General features: G+C 40.2%; 1 protein-coding gene across 1 annotated transcript in view; it reads left to right on the top strand.

Moving 5' to 3' along the window:
• The window catches only part of LOC145503364 (uncharacterized), a 46313-nt gene continuing 25407 nt past the window's right edge, over positions 1–20906 (top strand). The window contains 6 exon segments of the mRNA XM_081482855.1: positions 1–2994; positions 3076–3180; positions 3183–3916; positions 5199–5297; positions 13384–14919; positions 17931–17934. Of these exon segments, the coding sequence (XP_081338981.1) occupies positions 33–2994; positions 3076–3180; positions 3183–3916; positions 5199–5297; positions 13384–14919; positions 17931–17934 (5440 nt within the window). The 5' untranslated portion in view covers positions 1–32.

Here is a 20906-nt window from a genome sequence, read left to right on the forward strand (position 1 = left end):
TACACGTAGGAGAAGAGAGGTACAAAAGTATAATGTTATTTTACACTATAGAGCTTGAGTGGTATTTTCTTTTTACAGGGCTTATAGAGGAGGACGAAATGAACAATCTAGACTACGTTTTTCAAGTCATCTGTGTTGGTTTGGCTATTGCAACTTTCCTTCTCAACACCGGTCGGGGTGTAAAAGCTATAGAGGTCTGTAAAGAATGTTTGATTTTCGTAAATAATGTGATGCCGAAAGAAAAGGAGGAGCAGGTTGTTAAATTAGTTAGCTCTGCTGTCTATAAAACAATCTTCATGGCGTATTGTCTTATCTTTGATTACACAAATGCCATAAAATACGGCAAGCAACTTCTTGACATTTACCTAGAGCGTGGAAAAACAGGCGAAGATGAAGGCATTCTATTATTAGAACTAGCCATGATCTATGAAAAACAATTTAAATATGTAGAGGCAGGAAAACTTTATGAGAAAGCGATCAATATCATGAGAGAAATTGGTCACAGGAGAGGAGAAGCAGCAGCTTACGGAAACTTAGGGGTTGTGTTTGAATCTCTTGGTGAATACGATAAAGCTATAGAATATCTTGGCGAAGCACTTGGTATCACAATTGAAATTGGTGACAGAGCAGAAGAAGCGAGCTCTTACGGAAACCTAGGAACTGTGTTTCTATCTCTTGGTAAATATGACAAAGCTAATGAGTTTCTTGAGAAAGCACTTGCAATGAGAATTGAAATTGGTGACAGAGCAGGAGAAGCAAGCTGTTACGGAAACTTAGGAACCGTGTTTATGTCTCTTGGAGAGTATCATAATGCTAAAGAATATACTGAGAAAGCACTAGCGATCAGAATTGAAATTGGTGACAAAGAAGGACAAGCGGCAGATTACGGGAACTTAGGGGCTAACTTTAAATCTCTTAGAGAATATGACAAAGCTAAAGAGTATCTTGAGAAAGCACTAGCGATCCAAATTGAAATTGGTGACAGAGAAGGAGAAGCAAGCTGTTACGGAAACTTAGGAACTGTGTTTCGATCTCGTGGTGAATATGACAAAGCTAAAGAGTATCTTGAGAAAGCACTAGCGATGCAAATTGAAATTGGTGACAGAGCAGGAGAAGCAAGCTGTTACGGAAACTTAGGAACTGTGTTTCGATTTCGTGGTGAATATGACAAAGCTAAAGAGTATCTTGAGAAAGCATTAGCGATCCAAATTGAAATTGGTGACAGAGAAGGAGAAGCAAGCTGTTACGGAAACTTAGGAACTGTGTTTCGATCTCGTGGTGAATATGACAAAGCTAAAGAGTATCTTGAGAAAGCACTAGCGATGCAAATTGAAATTGGTGACAGAGAAGGAGAAGCAAGCTGTTACGGAAACTTAGGAACTGTGTTTCGATTTCGTGGTGAATATGACAAAGCTAAAGAGTATCTTGAGAAAGCATTAGCGATCCAAATTGAAATTGGTGACAGAGAAGGAGAAGCAAGCTGTTACGGAAACTTAGGAACTGTGTTTCGATTTCGTGGTGAATATGACAAAGCTAAAGAGTATCTTGAGAAAGCACTAGCGATGCAAATTGAAATTGGTGACAGAGAAGGAGAAGCAAGCTGTTACGGAAACTTAGGAACTGTGTTTCGATCTCGTGGTGAATATGACAAAGCTAAAGAGTATCTTGAGAAAGCACTAGCGATCAAAATTGAAATTGGCGACAGAGAAGGAGAAGCAAGCTGTTACGGAAACTTAGGAACTGTGTTTCGATCTCGTGGTGAATATGACAAAGCTAAAGAGTATCTTGAGAAAGCACTAGCGATCCAAATTGAAATTGGTGACAGAGAAGGAGAAGCAAGCTGTTACGGAAACTTAGGAACTGTGTTTCTATCTCGTGCTGAATATGACAAAGCTAAAGAGTATCTTGAGAAAGCACTAGCGATCCAAATTGAAATTGGTGACAAAGAAGGAGAAGCATGCTGTTACGGAAACTTAGGAACTGTGTTTCAACAGGCTCAGGAATATGGCAGAGCTAAAGAATATCATGCCAAAGCACTTGCAATCAGGCGTGAAATTGGTGACAGACAAGGAGAAGCAAGAGATTACATAAACTTCGGAACTAAGTTTCTATTTCGTGGTGAATATGAGAAAGCTAAAGAAAATCTTGACAAAGCACTTGCAATCACAGTTGAAATTGACGACAGAGCAGGAGAAGCAAGATGTTACGGAAACTTAGGATCTGTGTTTCGATCTCTGGGTGAATATGAAAAAGCTAAAGAATATTTTAAGAAAGGACTTGTGATAAGTAAAGAAATTGGTGACAGGAAAGGAGAAGCAGCAGAATACCGCAAGTTAGGATCATTGTTTAGTTCGATTTGTGAGCCCGTCGTTGCTGAAGGTTATCTCGAGAAGGCACTTTCAATTAATCAAGATATTGGACACCTAGACGAAGAGTTTGCATGCCTTTGTAAACTTGCAGTCGTGAAGATACCCCAAGAAAAGATCCAGGAAGCATTTCACTATCTGGTCTTGAGCATGGAAAAAAGCGAAAGTTTGCGTGCTTTTCTAAGAGATAACGATCAATTTAAAATATCGCTCTCAGATATTCGCAGCTTTCCTTATCGGCATCTTGCTGCCTTCCTTATTGTTGGGGACAAACCTGACAAAGCCCTTTATGTTGTGGAGCTGGCACGCGCTAGGGCCTTGGCAGACCTGATGGCAAAACGGTACTCTGTTGAAAGGCAAATCTCTACTGATCCGCAAACTTGGGTTGGCATAGAGAATATTGTGAAACAAGAAAGCAACTGTTCTTGTCTGTATATCTCTAATTATGATAACGCAATGTTTTTGTGGATTATCAAAACAAGCGGAGTCATGCATTTTCGAACAATAACAGTAAATGAAAGCGATAACGCTGCAGGATCATCTGACAGCTTGGATGAGTTTTTTGCTGAAAGCTTCCGCAGCTTTGGCATTTTATCCGAAGAGGATTGCGAAGATCGATCTTTAAATGATATTGAGCCAAAACCAAATGTCTCTCATGAGGAGGAGCTCGCAACTTTGCGACAAGGAAGGGGTGAGGATGATCCCGAACTGAATCCAATCTTGTTCTACAATATGATCATCGGTCCTGTGGCCAACTTACTTGAGGGGTCCGAGATCATCATTGTTCCTGATCCCTGCTTGTGCCATGTTCCATTTCCAGTGGAAAGTACTTATCAGACACGTTTAGGATTCGCATTGTTCCTTCGTTGACCACTCTCAAATGCATCCAGGACAGTCCTACTGACTATCACAGTCAGTGTGGTGTTCTGATAGTCGGTGATCCTGAGGTTGGTAGAGTGCGTTACAATAGTCGTCGTACAACCTTCAAACCATTGCCCTTTGCAAGAAAGGAGGCAGAGATGATTGGGCGACTGCTAGGTGTTCAGCCTTTATTAGGAGAGAAAGCAACCAAGCAGGCGGTGCTTGAAATGCTACATTCAGCAGGTCTGATACATTTTGCCGCACATGGTGATGCCGAAAGAGGAGAAATTGTCCTCTCTCCCGGGCGGTCTACTAAGAAGTTTCCTACAGAAGAAGAGTACCTTTTGACAATGTCTGACATTTCAGAAGTTCAACTTCGAGCCAAACTTGTTGTACTTAGTTGTTGTCACAGTGGACGTGGGAAGATCAGAGCCGAGGGAGTTATCGGAATTTCTCGAGCGTTCTTAGGATCTGGTGCACGCTCAGTGTTAGTGGCACTGTGGGCTCTAGAGGACGAAGCAACAGAGTAGTTCATGAGTCGCTTTTACGAGCATCTTCTAGGTGAAGAGAGTGCCAGTGAATCTCTTCACGAGGCCATGAAATGGATGCGGAGTAACGGCTGGCCTGAAGTGAGGCAGTGGGCACCGTTTATGTTAATTGGAGATAACGTGTCATTTAAATTTGGAAAATAAGGGTAAGTTTTCAGATAAGATAACAATAATTTTATCATTTTTGTGTTTTGAAGCCAGTATCCTTTAACTTGCATTTCATTACAAGTAGCAAGATCCCGGCAAATCATGCCAATTCTGTTTCAAGATTGCTTCAACTATTTGAGAATGTCTTTTAATATGAACTAATTTAATTTGGAGGGTGTAGAATGCACTGTCAGAAAAGTTCTTTGTAAATGAAAGGAGTTTTTACCATGTGATCAACTCTCGACTGGGTTAAGCTTCTGATGGTTGGATTTCAGCGGCCAGGCCTATGTATTTCAGTAAAAAAGGTTGGCCAATGATCGAAGGCGACGTGGTACCTTTTCAAAGTCGGTTAAAAATGCAAAGATATGGACTTCATTCAAATTCTTTTTTAATCAATAGTTCATCAGTGTTTACACTAAAATCGTCTGTAATAGTGAAATATTCTTTTGGATTATGACCAAAATAAGAGTAACAAACTTAAGTCGGGCAATTTGCGTCCTATCCTTAAGTGCTGCCAGATTCAGAAACTGGGTTTTTGAAGGTACAATAGAGTATAGGTTTGTCAACTCTATTGACCAATCAGAGCGCGCGTAGTATCTCTGGTATTTTATAACAGCCATAGCAACCGCTGGCGTATATATTTCTCAGTGCTGTAAAATCACGTTAGTCGTTAATCCATGGCCAATGAGCACTCGTTTTAATCTCCCGGATCGCGCCAAGTAAGACCGAAACGTTGTTGGTGATATCTTTTGGACCAGAATTAGCTTAATACAACTAAGGAAGTAGCGTTTTTAATATTCTATGAAGGCTTACTTGAAGCTACTTTACCTGCGGGGGCGACGGGGATGCTTGTTGTCCCTTTTAGGGTTTAAGAAAAGGTTTCGGCACCTCGTTCGGTGGGAGCTTCCGCGGTACGTTATAGGGTTTTGAGCCAAAAAAAAAATATGACCGGGTATAGTTGATTTTCAACTTTACGAGTAGAAGGTATTTGGAGCAATCGTCTTTAACGCTATTAAAAATTATGAAAGTGTCAGTTAATTTGTTGTTTTAAAATTGGTACCTTTTAGTGGTGAAAAAAATTCAAGCCACGCCCACAAAATAGGATCTTGGAATCTCTTAGGGGCTCTTTTCAAAATTTCCCACAAGCTTCCCCGTCCTTTTTACATAGGAGTCTCCGAGGGACTTTACCCTGTTTACATGAAGAAGGAAACCATTTCAGGTGGTGAGTGAATCTATTGCTTACTCACAGTAACTGATTATTTTCCTGTTCTTACAGAGACGTTGTGCATCAGCCTCGTACTTGGGTCTGACATTGAAATCCAAGATGGCCGCTACGAGGCATTTTCCCCTCGACTTGTGCCCTGAGTACGAACAAGTTTGAGCCAAAGCGACATTTCAATTTTTGTGTGAATAACTCCGTGACAAGACTGATTGATGTGATAGGAAAGTAGTAACAAGTGATTAGTGACTAAGTAAGTAGTCAGTAATATTTCCCCTTACAAGACCATTACATTTTCAACAAACAGGTGATGAGAAGAACGAAAAGCATTAACTAGGATATATTATCTTGATGAACTCTTAAATTCTCAGAGCTAGCATCAACGAAAATGTATTGCAATAAGAAGGGAGAATCGGCATTTTGAGCTTAGGACAAAACTGAAGATCACTGGCAGGAGGATTCAGCAAACTTTAAAGTTTTTCCATTAACTTTTTTGAAAACCTTGGGTCGTTAAGATAAACTAAATCAACATGTGGCTGGTTTACATGGTAAAAATTCGTCGCTGGTGGAACGGCTACCCCTATCCTCCTCGAACCAGCCTGTACTTAGCGTTTGTATCAGAAGAGTTGTCCATTCTGACTGCAGCAGACATTGGCCACCTGGAGTTTGCTCACTCTCTCTATGTCACTATTTATCCCGGCTAGGGGTGGGTAGTGATATATTCTCCATGCCTTCAAAACAAGTTCTGTTTCACCAAGGGGCACCCTGTTGCCCAAGATTTTTCGTGTTCTAAGTAAATGGTTCTCTGTTATTGATAAACCCATTTGCCATACACAGCTTTCCTCCTTGTAAAACGGCGCAGTGTTTAAGTTTTACACGCCGTGTATTACACTGTGATAAAACACGACGGGTATTTGAGAACACGAGGGAGATGTAGAAAACACGACTCGCAGGGGAGTTCTTTCTACATGTCTCGAGTGTTCTCAAATGTCCGGTGTGTTTCATCACAATGAAAGGATTAGGTTTAGGCTTAGGTTTCTTTAATTGCTTCATGATGTAGATTTTACATGCCGCTAGTAGAAACAAAGAAAATGTTTCTCTCCATCTCTAACAAAAATGCTAAATAGAGGTAATGTGGCGAAAAACAATAAAACACGCTTTTTCTGTTTTTTCGACCAATCAGAGCGCGCGCAGGGTCCTATCTCCCTTATAAACTTATTTTAATTACAATAAAATGTTTTAGTAAACCGTAGTAAAAAAAAACAAATAAAACTAAGATGTATAAATAAAGTTCAGTTCCTCGGGCGCGCTTGTAAAAAGTCAATTTTTGTCTCTTCTGCCTGTAGCAATATCCCATGTTGTTTTCATTTGCAAGATGTAACGATGACTTAGCTTAGGTAGTCTTAGGAAAAGTAAACACATATATTAAAGCACTTTTTGCTACCATGTCATGATCGTTAATTTGCTGTCGACGACATTTGGATGATTGCGGCTTACATTGATGCGTTTGTAATACTTTTGTTTTCTTATATCTTTGATATATTGTAATATCTTTTTCGTAGTTTTATATTTTACTTTCAAAGTCAATTGTAAAAGAGCCAACGTAATTGGTCGAGCCTCTTTAAATAAAGTTGGTTGATGTTTTTTATTATCATGCGCTGTGGTCACTGCTTTCTCCTTTCTCATTGACTAACACCCGGAGAGGGCCTCCCATATAAAAAGGACGGGGGGGTGCTTGTCGTACCTTTTAGGGGTTAAAAAAGTAGTTTTGGTGCCTCTTAGGGTGTTAAGCCTCAAAAGGTCCACAGTGGGAACTGTTCCGGCACCTTTCCGAGTATTGAACCGAAGAAATAGGACAGGCTTTAATGAGTTATGCAAGAATTGGTACCTCTTAGAGGAGAAAAAAATTGCAAGCCACGCCCACAAAACAGGATCTTGGTACCTCTTAGGGGTTTTTCTCGGGTGAGGTAGCAGCTCTCGTAAGGTCTCACATGAATTGCTTGATACCCCTTGAGAGAAGAATAGAACAAACAACAGAAACAATGCCCCTAGCACTAAAACAATAACAGCTGCTAACTTTGAAGAGAATTACCAGCTCACGAGAGTTGCTACACTTTTGTTCTTATCAAAATATCCGACGAGCAGCCCGTGCTTTTTATATGGGTATCCCCTTACTAATGTGATTTGCTGGCGCATATGTCAGATTAAGCTAGATTATAAATCTTGGAAACCATTGCGTAGTGAAGCAAACATGTCTTGGTTGTGTTCTGCGCAACAGGATGTTACTCATTATTTTCTTTGAAACAATGTTAGCCGCCATGTTGTGACGCCACTGCGCACATGTAACTTTACATGCTTTGTTATTTTTTATGAAGCAAACATGTCTTGGTTGTGTTCTGCGCAACAGGATGTTAGTCATTATTTTCTTTGAAACAATGTCAGCCGCCATGTTGTGACATCACTGCTCACATTTAACTTTACATGCTTTGTTATTTTTATGCGGTTCACCTGTATTATGATGTAGTTTGAGGCTGATTTATGAAAGCTCAGGATCCGAGAAAACACTGTTGAAAGTAAAAATCAACAAAGACAGAAGAAGAAAACTGTGTTTTTTTATCATTTATAAGGTAATCTATCTGTGTTTGAAAGCATATAAAGAATCCCTGACTAGGCGAGAAAAAACCGTTGTTTGATGTATCGATTTTGCACCGGGATTTTGCATAATAAGAGCTACGTTGTTACAGTGTTTGAAAAAGCTCGCGTTAATCAAGTCGCAGCGAAGTAACGTGTAGATATTAAGAAGTACAGGGAGATCAACCCATTCGATGGACAACACAGCGCCATATCTATGAAATGGCCTGTTTAGAAATTGCCATCATGGGTTTTATGTCAATTGCGTGGGTCGGAGAGCGCCATGATAACTAAATAGGCGACTTAAGCAACGACGACGGCGACGCCGAGGACTGCGTCGAGTCAAAAATCAATTTTTATTTTACCAGCGAAATTCGCGATTATCTTGATCTGTTCAGTACCCCAATGGCTCTGAAAACGTGCACAGGCTAACCATGCAACGACAGCGTTCAATTTCAAATGGAATTACGAAAATTAGCCGTTGTCGTTCGCCTTCCTCAGACTACACAGAACTTGTTCATTTCATGTTGTTGTTGTTGTGCAGAGGACGGCAAAGAAATGTACAAAGATTTATTACGCACGTGCACAGCCATTGTTTTGCTCATTAAACCTTATGTTTGGTGACATTCTCTTCGCCGCCGTCGTCGTAGTTTGCTTAAACTCCCTTATATTTCAGGTAAACAAATATCTTGCCGTTTTTCGGATTAATTTCAAACGATTAATTAACTCGCGAATCATCTAACATAACATTCGGCTACCTTAGCTCGCTATTAGTGCAGTGCTATTTAATGAAAATTTATTTGCATCTAAACTTGAGTCATGCTTGGCGCCCAAGCCTTCAACATGGCGGCCACAATGGGGGACCTTCAACGAGTTTGTCAGTGTTGTCGCAATCTCCTTAAAACGTAAGTATAAATCGTTTGCTTACACGCACTACATACTCTCATCAAGACGACTTGCTAAAAATTCGGGTTTTTTAAACTTTCTTTTCTTTTAAAACATAAATCATACTGATTGATCTACTATCAAAATCAGAAGCATATTATTTGCTTCTATCGAAATACACGGCGTCCTTAGTAATGATGCCGACTATTTCCAAACCAGTATCAACGTGAAGAATCGTTAACTGAACTTTTTTTTTTTTTTTTTTAAATTTGCGTCTCCTCGATCAAATCTACAAGCGGTAATGAGGGACTGGTGGTTGGTCGCCGGGTGGGCGTTCAAAGCGCGAGCAAAGACCTGTTTACATTATAAGTTACTAATTTGTCACTGACTGTTTTTAAGATGTTACCTGAACACGTTTCGTTTAGTGCTTAACGGTTTATGGGTTGAATCTGAAAGGCTTTACACGTGATTCAAAAAGGCAGCACGTTAAACGCGCACTGTTAGAGGGCGACATGCAAAATTGGAGAAACGCATCGCGGGACTCACGCGCGTGCTAAACATAGTCTGGCGCGATATTTTCTGAACAGGCCAATAGGCCATTTGCGATTGCCTTTCGCCTCTGTGTAAAACGAGTCTTCGTACGAAACCATTCGTAGGAAAATGAGTTCTGCATACAAATTCATTTTCATCCAAATCAAACTTATTTTTATAAGAAAGGTTTTGCATGGTACTCTAGCCTGCAGTTCAGGCGTTTTCCGTATGTTTACGTGTTATCGGTACTCCTACACCTTAGGACCACTTTTCGTCTCTTGCGAGTTTGAATCCAAGGTGGCGCTTGCCTTATCAAAATGCGTGCGCTCGCTCGTCAAAATACTCCTGCACTGCAGGCTTATGTTACTCTAGTACGTTTTTAACGGGGAAGCTCTGGCCGGAGGTCCAGCCTCTTACCCTTTTGTATACCATTTTTCACACACTTTCTTAAAAACACTGCATCCGTTTTCTGAACATTTGGAATGAAGTTAATGAAAAATATTACGGGAGAACATCAAGCATTACCAGAAGAGATGTTAACCAAAAATCAAGTATTTGTATTCAGTTGTTCCGGCAGGAGTCAAGATACTCCCATTTCCCTACCCTTTCATATACCTCAACTTGTGTAATCCCTACCCTTTTATATCCCTGAGGCCTGAGAAAGGTACTCCTTTCGGGCGGAACCCCCCGTATAGGCTATTATAGGGAGTACACTCCCCCCCGGGTACATCGTAAGGTAACAATTTGCCACTGACTGTTCTCAAAGTTGTTCTTCATCAACACGCTTCGTTTAGCGCTTACAACTTCATCAGTTGAAACTGAAAGTTTTTTTATTATATAGACACGAGTGTTTTACTGGAAAATACACCACTCGTAAAATTCATACGAAACTACACCCGGGACTCGGATGGCGTATTTTCCATATCCTCACTAGTGAAGATATTGATGACTTCACTGATATCATGTTTGAACCTTAAACTGTACTTAAATTTGTTGGTGCATGATCGAAACATCTTCGAATCTTCCTCGAAAGTCTTCGGCAATCTTCAGTAATCTTCCACATTTTCGGAAATTGTTCGGAAGGAGAATCTTTGATCGGAAATCTTCAGACATAGGTCGGAAATCTTCGGAAAATCGTCCAAAACGTCGTCATTAGTATGTCTATATGATAAACAAAATAATGCATAGTTCCTTTTTCGATATGGAATATCTCTTCTCGTCTTCTCTTCTCTTTTCTTCTCAAAAAGACAGCTCGTTAAACGAACGCGCTTAGAAACTTAGAAATGTAGTGCGCGACTCACGTGCGCTATGTTTTTTTTATGTTTTAGACGTAACCTTCCAAGGGCGCTCGTATATTGAATCACGTGTAAAACTTTTCAGTTTCATCTGAAGAAGGTCTAAGCACTAACTGAAACGTCTTGAAGTCACATCTTAAAAACAGTCAGTGACAAACCAGAAACTTAAAGTGTCATCTCCTGACTACAATTACTTAATGTTTCAATACGTGTTTACATCATGAAGAAGAGTTTTTTAGTAAGAATTGTACCCGCCCACTCCTCCTCGAGTCATTTTTTACCGGTAATTTATCTGAAAAAAAGTTTTCCTTTCTTACCAAGTTCTTGCTCATGCTCTATAATTATGTCCTTATTAATCATATTTCTGGTTTTTAAATGATCTTCTGCAAAGATCACGCGCAGACAAACATTTCGTTTCTTTTGTTTCCGCTTGGCACGTCAGATGCTGCAAAACTGAAATGGTTCTAAGGATGGATAATTTATGCGAGCAACACAGTTATAAGCAGTAAAACACAGACGCACCTCTACAGTTTTTGTTTGGAAGAACGAAAGACTGAACACAGACTACTGCGCAACGGTAAGTTATTCGTTATTTTGTTTAAAACAATGCATTATTTGGGCTTCCACTGATAACATTTAACATATTATTCGAGATATCACAAAAACCTCCTCAAATGATGTAATGCTTGGCCGAGTTAAGACGCGGAGTTCCCTGCTAGCAGTCTATTAGTGATTTGCCTTAGGAAATGCTACATGACCCGCCCGACCAGTTCTTCGATTCCCTACCTTCAAGCCTATGAATAGACTACAATGATCAAGAACGCACCTTTATATTTAGTTGACAAAGAAACTGCCCAAATACCGACATCAAGTAGAACTTTAAATCGTACCATGACACTACAAACAAATGTTCTTTACCGTGTACATGTACAGCATGGCTTTGCTGTACGACCTATAAGGAAGTCTGTTTTGGGATGTTCTGTACAAGCAACATCACTTACCGATCAAACTCGAACGTATTCGTTGTTATACAGCTTGATTTAAATCCGTTAAAACTTCTCTCGATTTTATAATGATACTTTTTCTCGGAATTTTGAGAGACTCGCCTACTGTTTCAGTTTCGAATTTTTCCAGTACGAACTTCACTGTGGTGAGAAAAACTAATCTCTCATTTATTTCAACCAGTCCAAAATAAACTCGAGACTGTTCGGTAAAACTTGGTTTGATTTTGTTTGATTGATAACATGGGTGTCCATAGCGCATCAAGCTAGACAATTTACGCGTATTACGTTACCCTGCTGGGGGGAATGAGGCACTGAGTATAACAAGGAATAAATCTGAACGGGCTGATTTTGTGACCTGTAACTATCGATGCGTATTTCGGGCTTCTTGAGCTACTTTTAGCTTCTGAGGGAGAGTTAAAGAGGAATCGCGATTCACTGTTTTCCATTCCATATCCCGACATTGATTTGAAAAAAAAGTCTTTCACTCCACTTACCGAAGAGTGCAAATCATGTTTAAATCTGAAGATGCTTACATTCGGTATCTCGGCGTTATAGTTTTTATGGGTTTAAAAACCCATCTCGCATATCGCCAAACAGATACGTTATATGATCATCAGTTTTCCTGGAATTGCGTGAAACACCCAAATGTTTCGTAGGTGCCATGCACGTTTCCAAGGGAACTCTACTGAGGCTGGAATCCATCACTAGGAGTGTGCAACTCCCATAGTAAACCTAGGTCATAGCATTTTTACAGACCGGTCTATTTTTAGTTTTTTTTTTTTTTCCCGCGAGATAGGTCGGTTTCGGTCTACATGGGCGCGCATCGGTAAGGGAAAAAATGGCCGACCTCACATCAGGAGCCCATCACTTCTACCGCTGTAATGATGACGTCAGTTAAGAATAAAGTCCCTGCTTGTGATTAGTCACTGAAGTTTCTGTGGGGGTCTGAATTCCTGGTAAATTCAAACAAAAAATAGATCGGTCTGTCAAAACGCCATGACCGGAATGTAGGGTAGTTGCATGCTCTTGGTGATTTTCTCCTGACTGAGGTAAGAACCTCATCTTGTAGTTTTTGCCTTGTTAGTCGAAAAAATATATCTTTGCGATATTCATAATATGACATGGCGAAGCTTAATCGAAGAAATTTCTTTCCAAGTTTTTTCACTCAAATTTCGAAGCCTTTTCGCGCGTATTTCAAGCTCAGTTAACCCAATCACTCTGATCTGGGCATTATTGGAAAGATCTTTTCCTGTTGCGGACCTTGAGTAGAAGTAATGCCAATTATAGTCAATGGTGTTGACGTCAGAAGTGGAACAAAAGACAATGTTGGTCAAGGCCGTTTTCGGCCGGCACAGGAGTCAAGATAATTAAAGTGTGCTTGCAGTACTGATCCCTCCTATTCACGGTGGATAATACATTCAGTAGAGAAAGGGGCGGGGGATTTACATAATATATCAAACATGAAAAGCCGTGTTTGACCACATTTTCAAGCACCGAGAAGAGAGTTGAAAATACGACGCGCAGCAGAGTATTTTTGACGAACTTCGAGGTATTTGGATATGTGGTCAAACACTGTCTTGAGTGTTTGATAGATGTTCTCAATGGAAAGTAAAACTAAGAAGAAAACGGAGAAATGAAATCGTAAAAATCTATACTAATTAAGATCAGATATCCAAACACCGTCACGGTCATGATTTCCTTTGTTTAAACTAGATGAATTATTAAGGACTTTGAGAAGATTTCTTCAGGTTATTTTCTTTATAATGGAAAAGTTTCATAAAGTCTGAGCACGAGGTGAAAACCTTCTAGTCTGTGTCAAACCAACGTGTCCCATCTTGCATAAAACGAACAGCTAGGAGCCAATACCAGGCTCACCTCCAGCATTAAGTTCGCCAGTACTCATTTATACACTTAGGAGAAGAGAAGTACAAAAGTATAATGTTATTTTACACTATAGAGCTTGAGTGGTATTTTCTTTTTACAGGGCTTATAGAGGAGGACAAAATGAACAATCTAGACTACGTTTTTCAAGTCATCTGTGTTGGTTTGGCTATTGCAACTTTCCTTCTCAACACCGGTCGGGGTGTAAAAGCTATAGAGGTCTGTAAAGAATGTTTGATTTTCGTAAATAATGTGATGCCGAAAGAAAAGGAGGAGCAGGTTGTTAAATTAGTTAGCACTGCTATCTATAAAACAATCTTTATGGCGTATTGTCTTATCTTTGATTACACAAATGCCATAAAATACGGCAAGCAACTTCTTGACATTTACCTAGAGCGTGGAAAAACAGGCGAGGATGAAGGCATTCTATTATTAGAACTAGCCATGATCTATGAAAAACAATTTAAATATGTAGAGGCAGGAAAACTTTATGAGAAAGCGATCAATATCATGAGAGAAATTGGTGACAGGAGAGGAGAAGCAGTCGCTTACGGAAACTTAGGAGTTGTGTTTGAATCTCTTGGTGAACACGATAAAGCTATAGAATATCTTGGGGAAGCACTTGCTATCACAATTGAAACTGGTGACAGAGCGGGAGAAGCGAGCTGTTACGGAAACTTAGGAACTGTGTTTCTATCTCGTGGTGCATATGACAAAGCTAAAGAGTATCTTGAGAAAGCACTGGCGATCCAAATTGAAATTGGTGACAGAGCAGGAGAAGCAACCTGTTACGGAAACTTAGGAACTGTGTTTCGATCTCGTGGTGAATATAACAAAGCTAAAGAGTATCTTGAGAAAGCACTAGCGATCCAAATTGAAATTGGTGACAGAGCAGGAGAAGCAACCTGTTACGGAAACTTAGGAACCGTGTTTATGTCTCTTGGAGAGCATCGCAAATCTAAAGAATATACTGAGAAAGCACTTGCGATCAGAATTGAAATTGGTGACAGAGAAGGAGAAGCGGCAGATTACGGGAACTTAGCGGCTAACTTTGAATCTCTTGGAGAATATGACAAAGCTAAAGAGTATCTTGAGAAAGCACTTGCGATCAAAATTGAAATTGGTGACAAAGAAGGAGAGGCATGCTGTTACGGAAACTTAGGAACTGTGTTTCAACAGGCTCAGGAATATGGCAGAGCTAAAGAATATCATGCCAAAGCACTTGCGATCAGGTGTGAAATTGGTGACAGAGAAGGAGAAGCAAGAGATTATATAAACTTCGGAACTAAGTTTCTATTTCGTGGTGAATATGAGAAAGCTAAAGAAAATCTTGACAAAGCACTTGCAATCACAGTTGAAATTGACGACAGAGCAGGAGAAGCAGGCTGTTACGGAAACTTAGGATCTGTGTTTCAATCTCTGGGTGAATATGAAAAAGCTAAGGAATATTTTAAGAAAGGACTTGTGATAAGTAAAGAAATTGGTGACAGAAAAGGAGAAGCAGCAGAATACTTCAACTTAGGATCATTGTTTAGTTCGATTGGTGAGCCCGTCGTTGCTGAAGGTTATCTCGAGAAGGCACTTTCAATTAATCAAGATATTGGACACCTAGACAAAGAGTTTGCATGCCTTCGTGAACTTACAGTCGTGAAGATAGCCCAAGAAAAGATCCAGGAAGCTTTTGAGTGTCTGGTCTTGAGCATGGAAAAAAGCGAAAGTTTGCGTGCTTTTCTAAGAGACAACGATCAATTTAAAGTATCGCTTTCAGATATTCACAGCTTTCCTCATCGGATTTTCGCTCTCTTCCTTGTTGTCTCGGGGAATCCTAACAAAGCCCTTTATGTTACAGAGCTGGCACGCGCTAGGGCCTTGGCAGACTTGATGGCAACTCGGTACTCTGTTGAAAGGCAAATCTCTGCTGATCCGCAATCTTGGATTGGCATAGAGAATATTGTGAAACATGAAAGCAACTGCTCTTGTCTGTACATTTCTAATCATAACAAGAAAATGTTTTTGTGGATTATCAAAACAAGCGGAGTCATGCATTTTCGAACAATAACAGTAAATGAAAGTGATATCGCTGCCGGATCATCTGACAGCTTGGAAGAGTTTTTTGCTAAACGCTTCCGCAGCTTTGGTATTTTATCCGAAGAGGATTGCGAAGATCGATCTTTAAATGATATTGAGCCAAAACCAGATATCTCTCATGAGGAGGAGCTCGCAGCTTTGCGACAAGGAAGGGGTGAGGATGATCCCGAACTGAATCTAATCTTGTTCTACAATATGATCATCGCTCCTGTGGCCGACTTACTTGAGGGGTCCGAGATCATCATTGTTCCTGATCCCTGCTTGTGCCATGTTCCATTTCCAGCTTTACTTGATGACAGTGGAAAGTACCTATCAGACACGTTTAGGATTCGCATTGTTCCTTCCTTGACCACTCTCAAATGCATCCAGGACAGTCCTACTGACTATCACAGTCAGTGTGGTGTTCTGATAGTCGGTGATCCTGAGGTTGGTAGAGTGCGTTACAATAGTCGTCGTACAACCTTCAAACCATTGCCCTTTGCAAGAAAGGAGGCAGAGATGATTGGGCGACTGCTAGGTGTTCAGCCTTTGTTAGGAGAGAAAGCAACCAAGCAGGCGGTGCTTGAAATGCTACATTCAGCAGGTCTGATACATTTTGCCGCACATGGTGATGCCGAAAGAGGAGAAATTGTCCTCTCTCCTGGGCGGTCTACTAAGAAGTTTCCTACAGAAGAAGAGTACCTTTTGACAATGTCTGACATTTCAGAAGTTCAACTTCGAGCTAAACTTGTTGTACTTAGTTGTTGTCACAGTGGACGTGGGAAGATCAGAGCCGAGGGAGTTATCGGAATTTCTCGAGCGTTCTTAGGATCTGGTGCACGCTCAGTGTTAGTGGCACTGTGGGCTCTAGAGGACGAAGCAACAGAGCAGTTCATGAGTCGCTTTTACGAGCATCTTCTAGGTGGACAGAGTGCCAGTGAATCTCTTCACGAGGCCATGAAATGGATGCGGAGTAACGGCTGGCCTGAAGTGAGGCAGTGGGCACCGTTTATGTTAATTGGAGATAACGTGTCATTTAAATTTGGAAAATAAGGATAAGTTTTCAGATAAGATAACAATAATTTTATCATTCTTGTGTTTTGAAGCCAGTATCCTTTAACTTGCATTTCATTACAAGTAGCAAGATCCCGGCAAATCATGCCAATTCTGTTTCAAGATTGCTTCAACTATTTGAGGATGTCTTTTAATATGAACTAATTTAATTTGGAGGGCGTACAATGCACTGTCAGAAAAGTTCTTTGTAAATGAAAGGAGTTTTTACCATGTGATCAACTCTCGACTGGGTTAATCTTCTGATGGTTGGATTTCAGCAGCCAGGCCTATGTATTTCAGTAAAAAAGGTTGGCCAATGATCGAAGGCGACGTGGTACCTTTTCAAAGTCGGTTAAAAATGCAAAGATATGGACTTCATTCAAATTCTTTTTTAATCAATAATTCATCAGTGTTTACACTAAAATCGTCTGTAATAGTGAAATATTCTTTTGGATTATGACCAAAATACGACTTACAAACTTAAGTCGGGCAATTTGCGTCCTATCCTTTAGTGCTGCCAGATTCAGAAACTGGGTTTTTAACGGTACAATAGAATATAGGTTTGTAAACTCTATTGACCAATCAGAGCGCGCGTAGTATCTCTGGTATTATATAACAGCCATAGCAACCGCTGGCATATTTCTCAGTGCTGTAAAATCACGTTAGTTGTTAATCCATGGCCAATGAGCACTCGTTTTAATCTCTCGGATCGCGCCAAGTAAGACCCAAACGTTGTTGGTGGTATCTTTTAGATCAGAATTAGCTTAATACAACTAAGGAAGTAGCGTTTTTAATATTCTATGAAGGCTTACTTGAAGCTACTTTACCTGCGGGGGCGACGGGGGTGCTTGTCGTACCTTTTAGGGTTTAAGAAAAGGTTTCGGTATCTCGCTCGGTGGGAGCTTCCGGGGTACGTTATAGGGTTTTGAGCCAAAAAAAAAATATGACCGGGTATAGTTGATTTTCAACTTTACGAGTAGAAGGTATTTGGAGCAATCGTCTTTAACGCTATTAAAAATTATGAAAGTGTCAGTTAATTTGTTGTTTTAAAATTGGTACCTTTTAGTGGTGAAAAAAATTCAAGCCACGCCCACAAAATAGGATCTTGGAACCTCTTAGGGGCTCTTTTCAAAATTTCCCACAAGCACTCCCGTCCTTTTTACATAGGAGTCTCCGAGGGACTTTACCCTGTTTACATGAAGAAGGAAACCATTTCAGGTGGCGAGTGAATCTATTGCTTACTCACAGTAACTGGTTATTTTTATGTTCTTACAGAAACGTTGTGCATCAGCCTCGTACTTGGGTCTGACATTGAAATACAAGATGGCCACCACGAGGTATTTTCCCCTCGGCTTTTGTCCTGAGTACGAACAAGTTTGAGCCAAAGCGACATTTCAATTTTTGTGTGAATAACTCCGTGACAAGACTGATTGATGTGATAGGAAAGTAGTAACAAGTAATCAGTGACTAAGTAGTCAGTAATAAGTGATCAAATCCTGATTTCCCCTTATAAGACCATGAAATTTTAAACAAACAGAAGATGAGAAGAACGAAAGTCATCAACTAGGAGATATTGTCTTGATGAACTCTTAAATTCTCAGAGCTAATATCAACGGAAATGTATGGCAATAAGAAGGGAGGATCGGCATTTTGAGCTTAGGACAGAACTGAAGATCACTGGCAAGAGGATTCAGCAAACTTGAAAACCTTGGGTCGTTAAGATAAACTAAATCAACATTTGGCTGGTTTACATGGTAAAAAGTCGTCGCTGGTTGAACGGTTACCCCCATCCTCCTCGAACCAGCCTGTACTTAGCGTTTATATCAGAAGAGTTGTCCAGTCTGACCACAGCAGACATTGGCCACCTAGAGTTTGCTCTTTCTCTCTACGTCTCTATTTATCCCGGCTAGGGATGGGTAGTGATATATTTTCCATGCCTTCAAATTAAGTTCTGCTCCACCAAGGGGCACCCTGTTGCCCAAGATTTCTCATGTACTAAGTAAATGGTTCTCTGTTATTGATAAACCCACTTACTATACAGAGCTTTCCTCCTTGTAAAACGGCGCAGTGTTTAAGTTTTACACGCCGTGTATTACACTGTGATAAAACACGACAGTTATTTGAGAACACGAGGGAGATGTAGAAAACACGACTCGCAGGGGAGTTCTTTCTACATTTCTTGAGTGTTCTCAAATGTCCGGTGTGTTTCATCACAATGTAATACTCGGCTTAGGTTTCTTTATTTGCTTCATGATGTAGATTTTACATGCCGCAAGTAGAAGCAAAGAAAATGTTTCTCTCCATCTCTAACAAAAATGCTGAATAGAGGTAATGTGGCGAAAAACAATAAAACACGCTTTTTCTGTTTTGTATTGTGATAAAACATGGCTTTTCGACCAATCAGAGCGCGCGCAGGGTCCTATCTCCCTTATAAACTTATTTTAATTACAATAAAATGTTTTAGTAAACCGTAGTAAAAAAAACCAAAAAAAACTAAGATCTGTAAATAAAGTTCAGTTCCTCGGGCGCGCTTGTAAAAAGTCAATTTTTGTCTCTTCTGCCTGTAGGAATATCCCATGTTATTTTCATTTGCAAGATGTAACGATGACTTAGCTTAGGTAGTCTTAGGAAAAGTAAACACATATATTAAAACACTTTTTGCTACCATGTCACGATCGTTAATTTGCTGTCGGCGACATTTGTATGATTGCGGCTTACATTGATACGTTTGTAATACATTTGCTTTCTTATATCTTTGATATATTGTAATATCTTTTTCGTAGTTTTATATTTTACTTTTAAAGTCAACTGTAAAAGAACCAACGTAATTGGTCGAGCCTCTTTAAATAAAGTTGGTTGATGTTTTTATTATCATACGCTGTGGTCACTGCTTTCTCATTGACTAACACCCGGAGGGGGACTCCCATATAAAAAGGACGGGGGGGGTGCTTGTCGCACCTTTTAGGGGTTAAAAAAGTAGTTTTCGTGCCTCTTAGGGTGTTAAGCCTCAAAAGGTCCACAGTGGGAATTGTTTCGGCACCTTTCCGAGTATTGAACCGAAGAAATAGAACAAGCTTTAATGAGTTATGTAAGAATTGGTATCTCTTAGAGGAGAAATAAATTGCAAGCCACGCCCACAAAACAGGATCTTGGTACCTCTTAGGGGTTGTGTTCGGGTGAGGTAGCAGCTCTCGTAAGGTCTCACGTGAATGGCTTGATACCCCTTCAAAAACAACAACAGCTGCTAACTATGAAGAGAATTACAAGATTACGAGAGCTGCTACACTTTTGTTCTTATCAAAATATCCGACGAGCAGCCCGTGCTTTTTCTATGGGTATCCCCTTACTAATGTGATCTGCTGGCGCATATGTCAGATTAAGGTAGATTATAAATCTTGGAAACCATCGCGCAGTGAAGCAAACATGTCTTGGTTGTGTTCTGTGCAACAGGATGTTAGTCATTATTTTCTTTGAAACAATGTCAGCCGCCATGTTGTGACGTCACTGCGCACATGTAACTTTACATGCTTTGTTATTTCTATGCAGTTCACCTGTATTATGATGTAGTTTGAGGCTGATTTATGAAAGCTCAGGATCCGAGAAAACACTGTTGAAAGTAAAAATCAACAAAGGTAGAAGAAGAAAACTGTGTTTTTTTTTATCATTTATAAGGTAATCTATCTGTGTTTGAAAGCTTATAAAGAATCCCTGACTAGGCGAGAAAAAACCATTGTTTGATGTATCGATTTTGCACCGGGATTTTGCATAATAAGGGTTACGTTGTTACCGTGTTTGAAAAAGCTCGCGTTAATCAAGTCGCAGCGAAGTAATTTGTAGATATTAAGAAGTACAGGGAGATCAACCTATTCGATGGACAACACAGCGCCATATCTATGAAATGGCCTGTTTAGAAATTGCCATCATGAGTTTTATGTCAATTGCGTGGGCGGGCGTGAGCGCCATGATGACTAAATAGGCGGCTTAAGCAACGACGACGGCGACGCCGAGGACTGCGTCGAGTCAAAAATCAATTTTTATTTTACCAGCGAAATTCGCGATTATCTTGATCTGTTCAGTACCCCAATGGCTCTGAAAACGTGCTCAGGCTAACCATGCAACCAGAGCGTTCCATTTCAAATGGAATTACGAAAATTAGCCGTTGTCGTTCGCGTTCCTCAGACTACACAGAACTTGTTCATTTCATGTTGTTGTTGTTGTGCAGAGGACGGCAAAGAAATGTACAAAGATTTATAACGCACGTGCACAGCCATTGTTTTGCTCATTCAACCTTATGTTTGGTGACATTCTCTTTGCCGCCGTCGTCGTAGTTTGCTTAAACTCCCTAATATTTCAGGTAAACAAATATCTTGCCGTTTTTCGGATTAATTTCAAACGATTAATTAACTCGCGAATCATCT

This window comes from Orbicella franksi, chromosome 1 (genome assembly GCF_964199315.1).
Source record: "Orbicella franksi chromosome 1, jaOrbFran1.1, whole genome shotgun sequence".
Taxonomy (NCBI): Eukaryota; Metazoa; Cnidaria; class Anthozoa; order Scleractinia; family Merulinidae; genus Orbicella; species Orbicella franksi.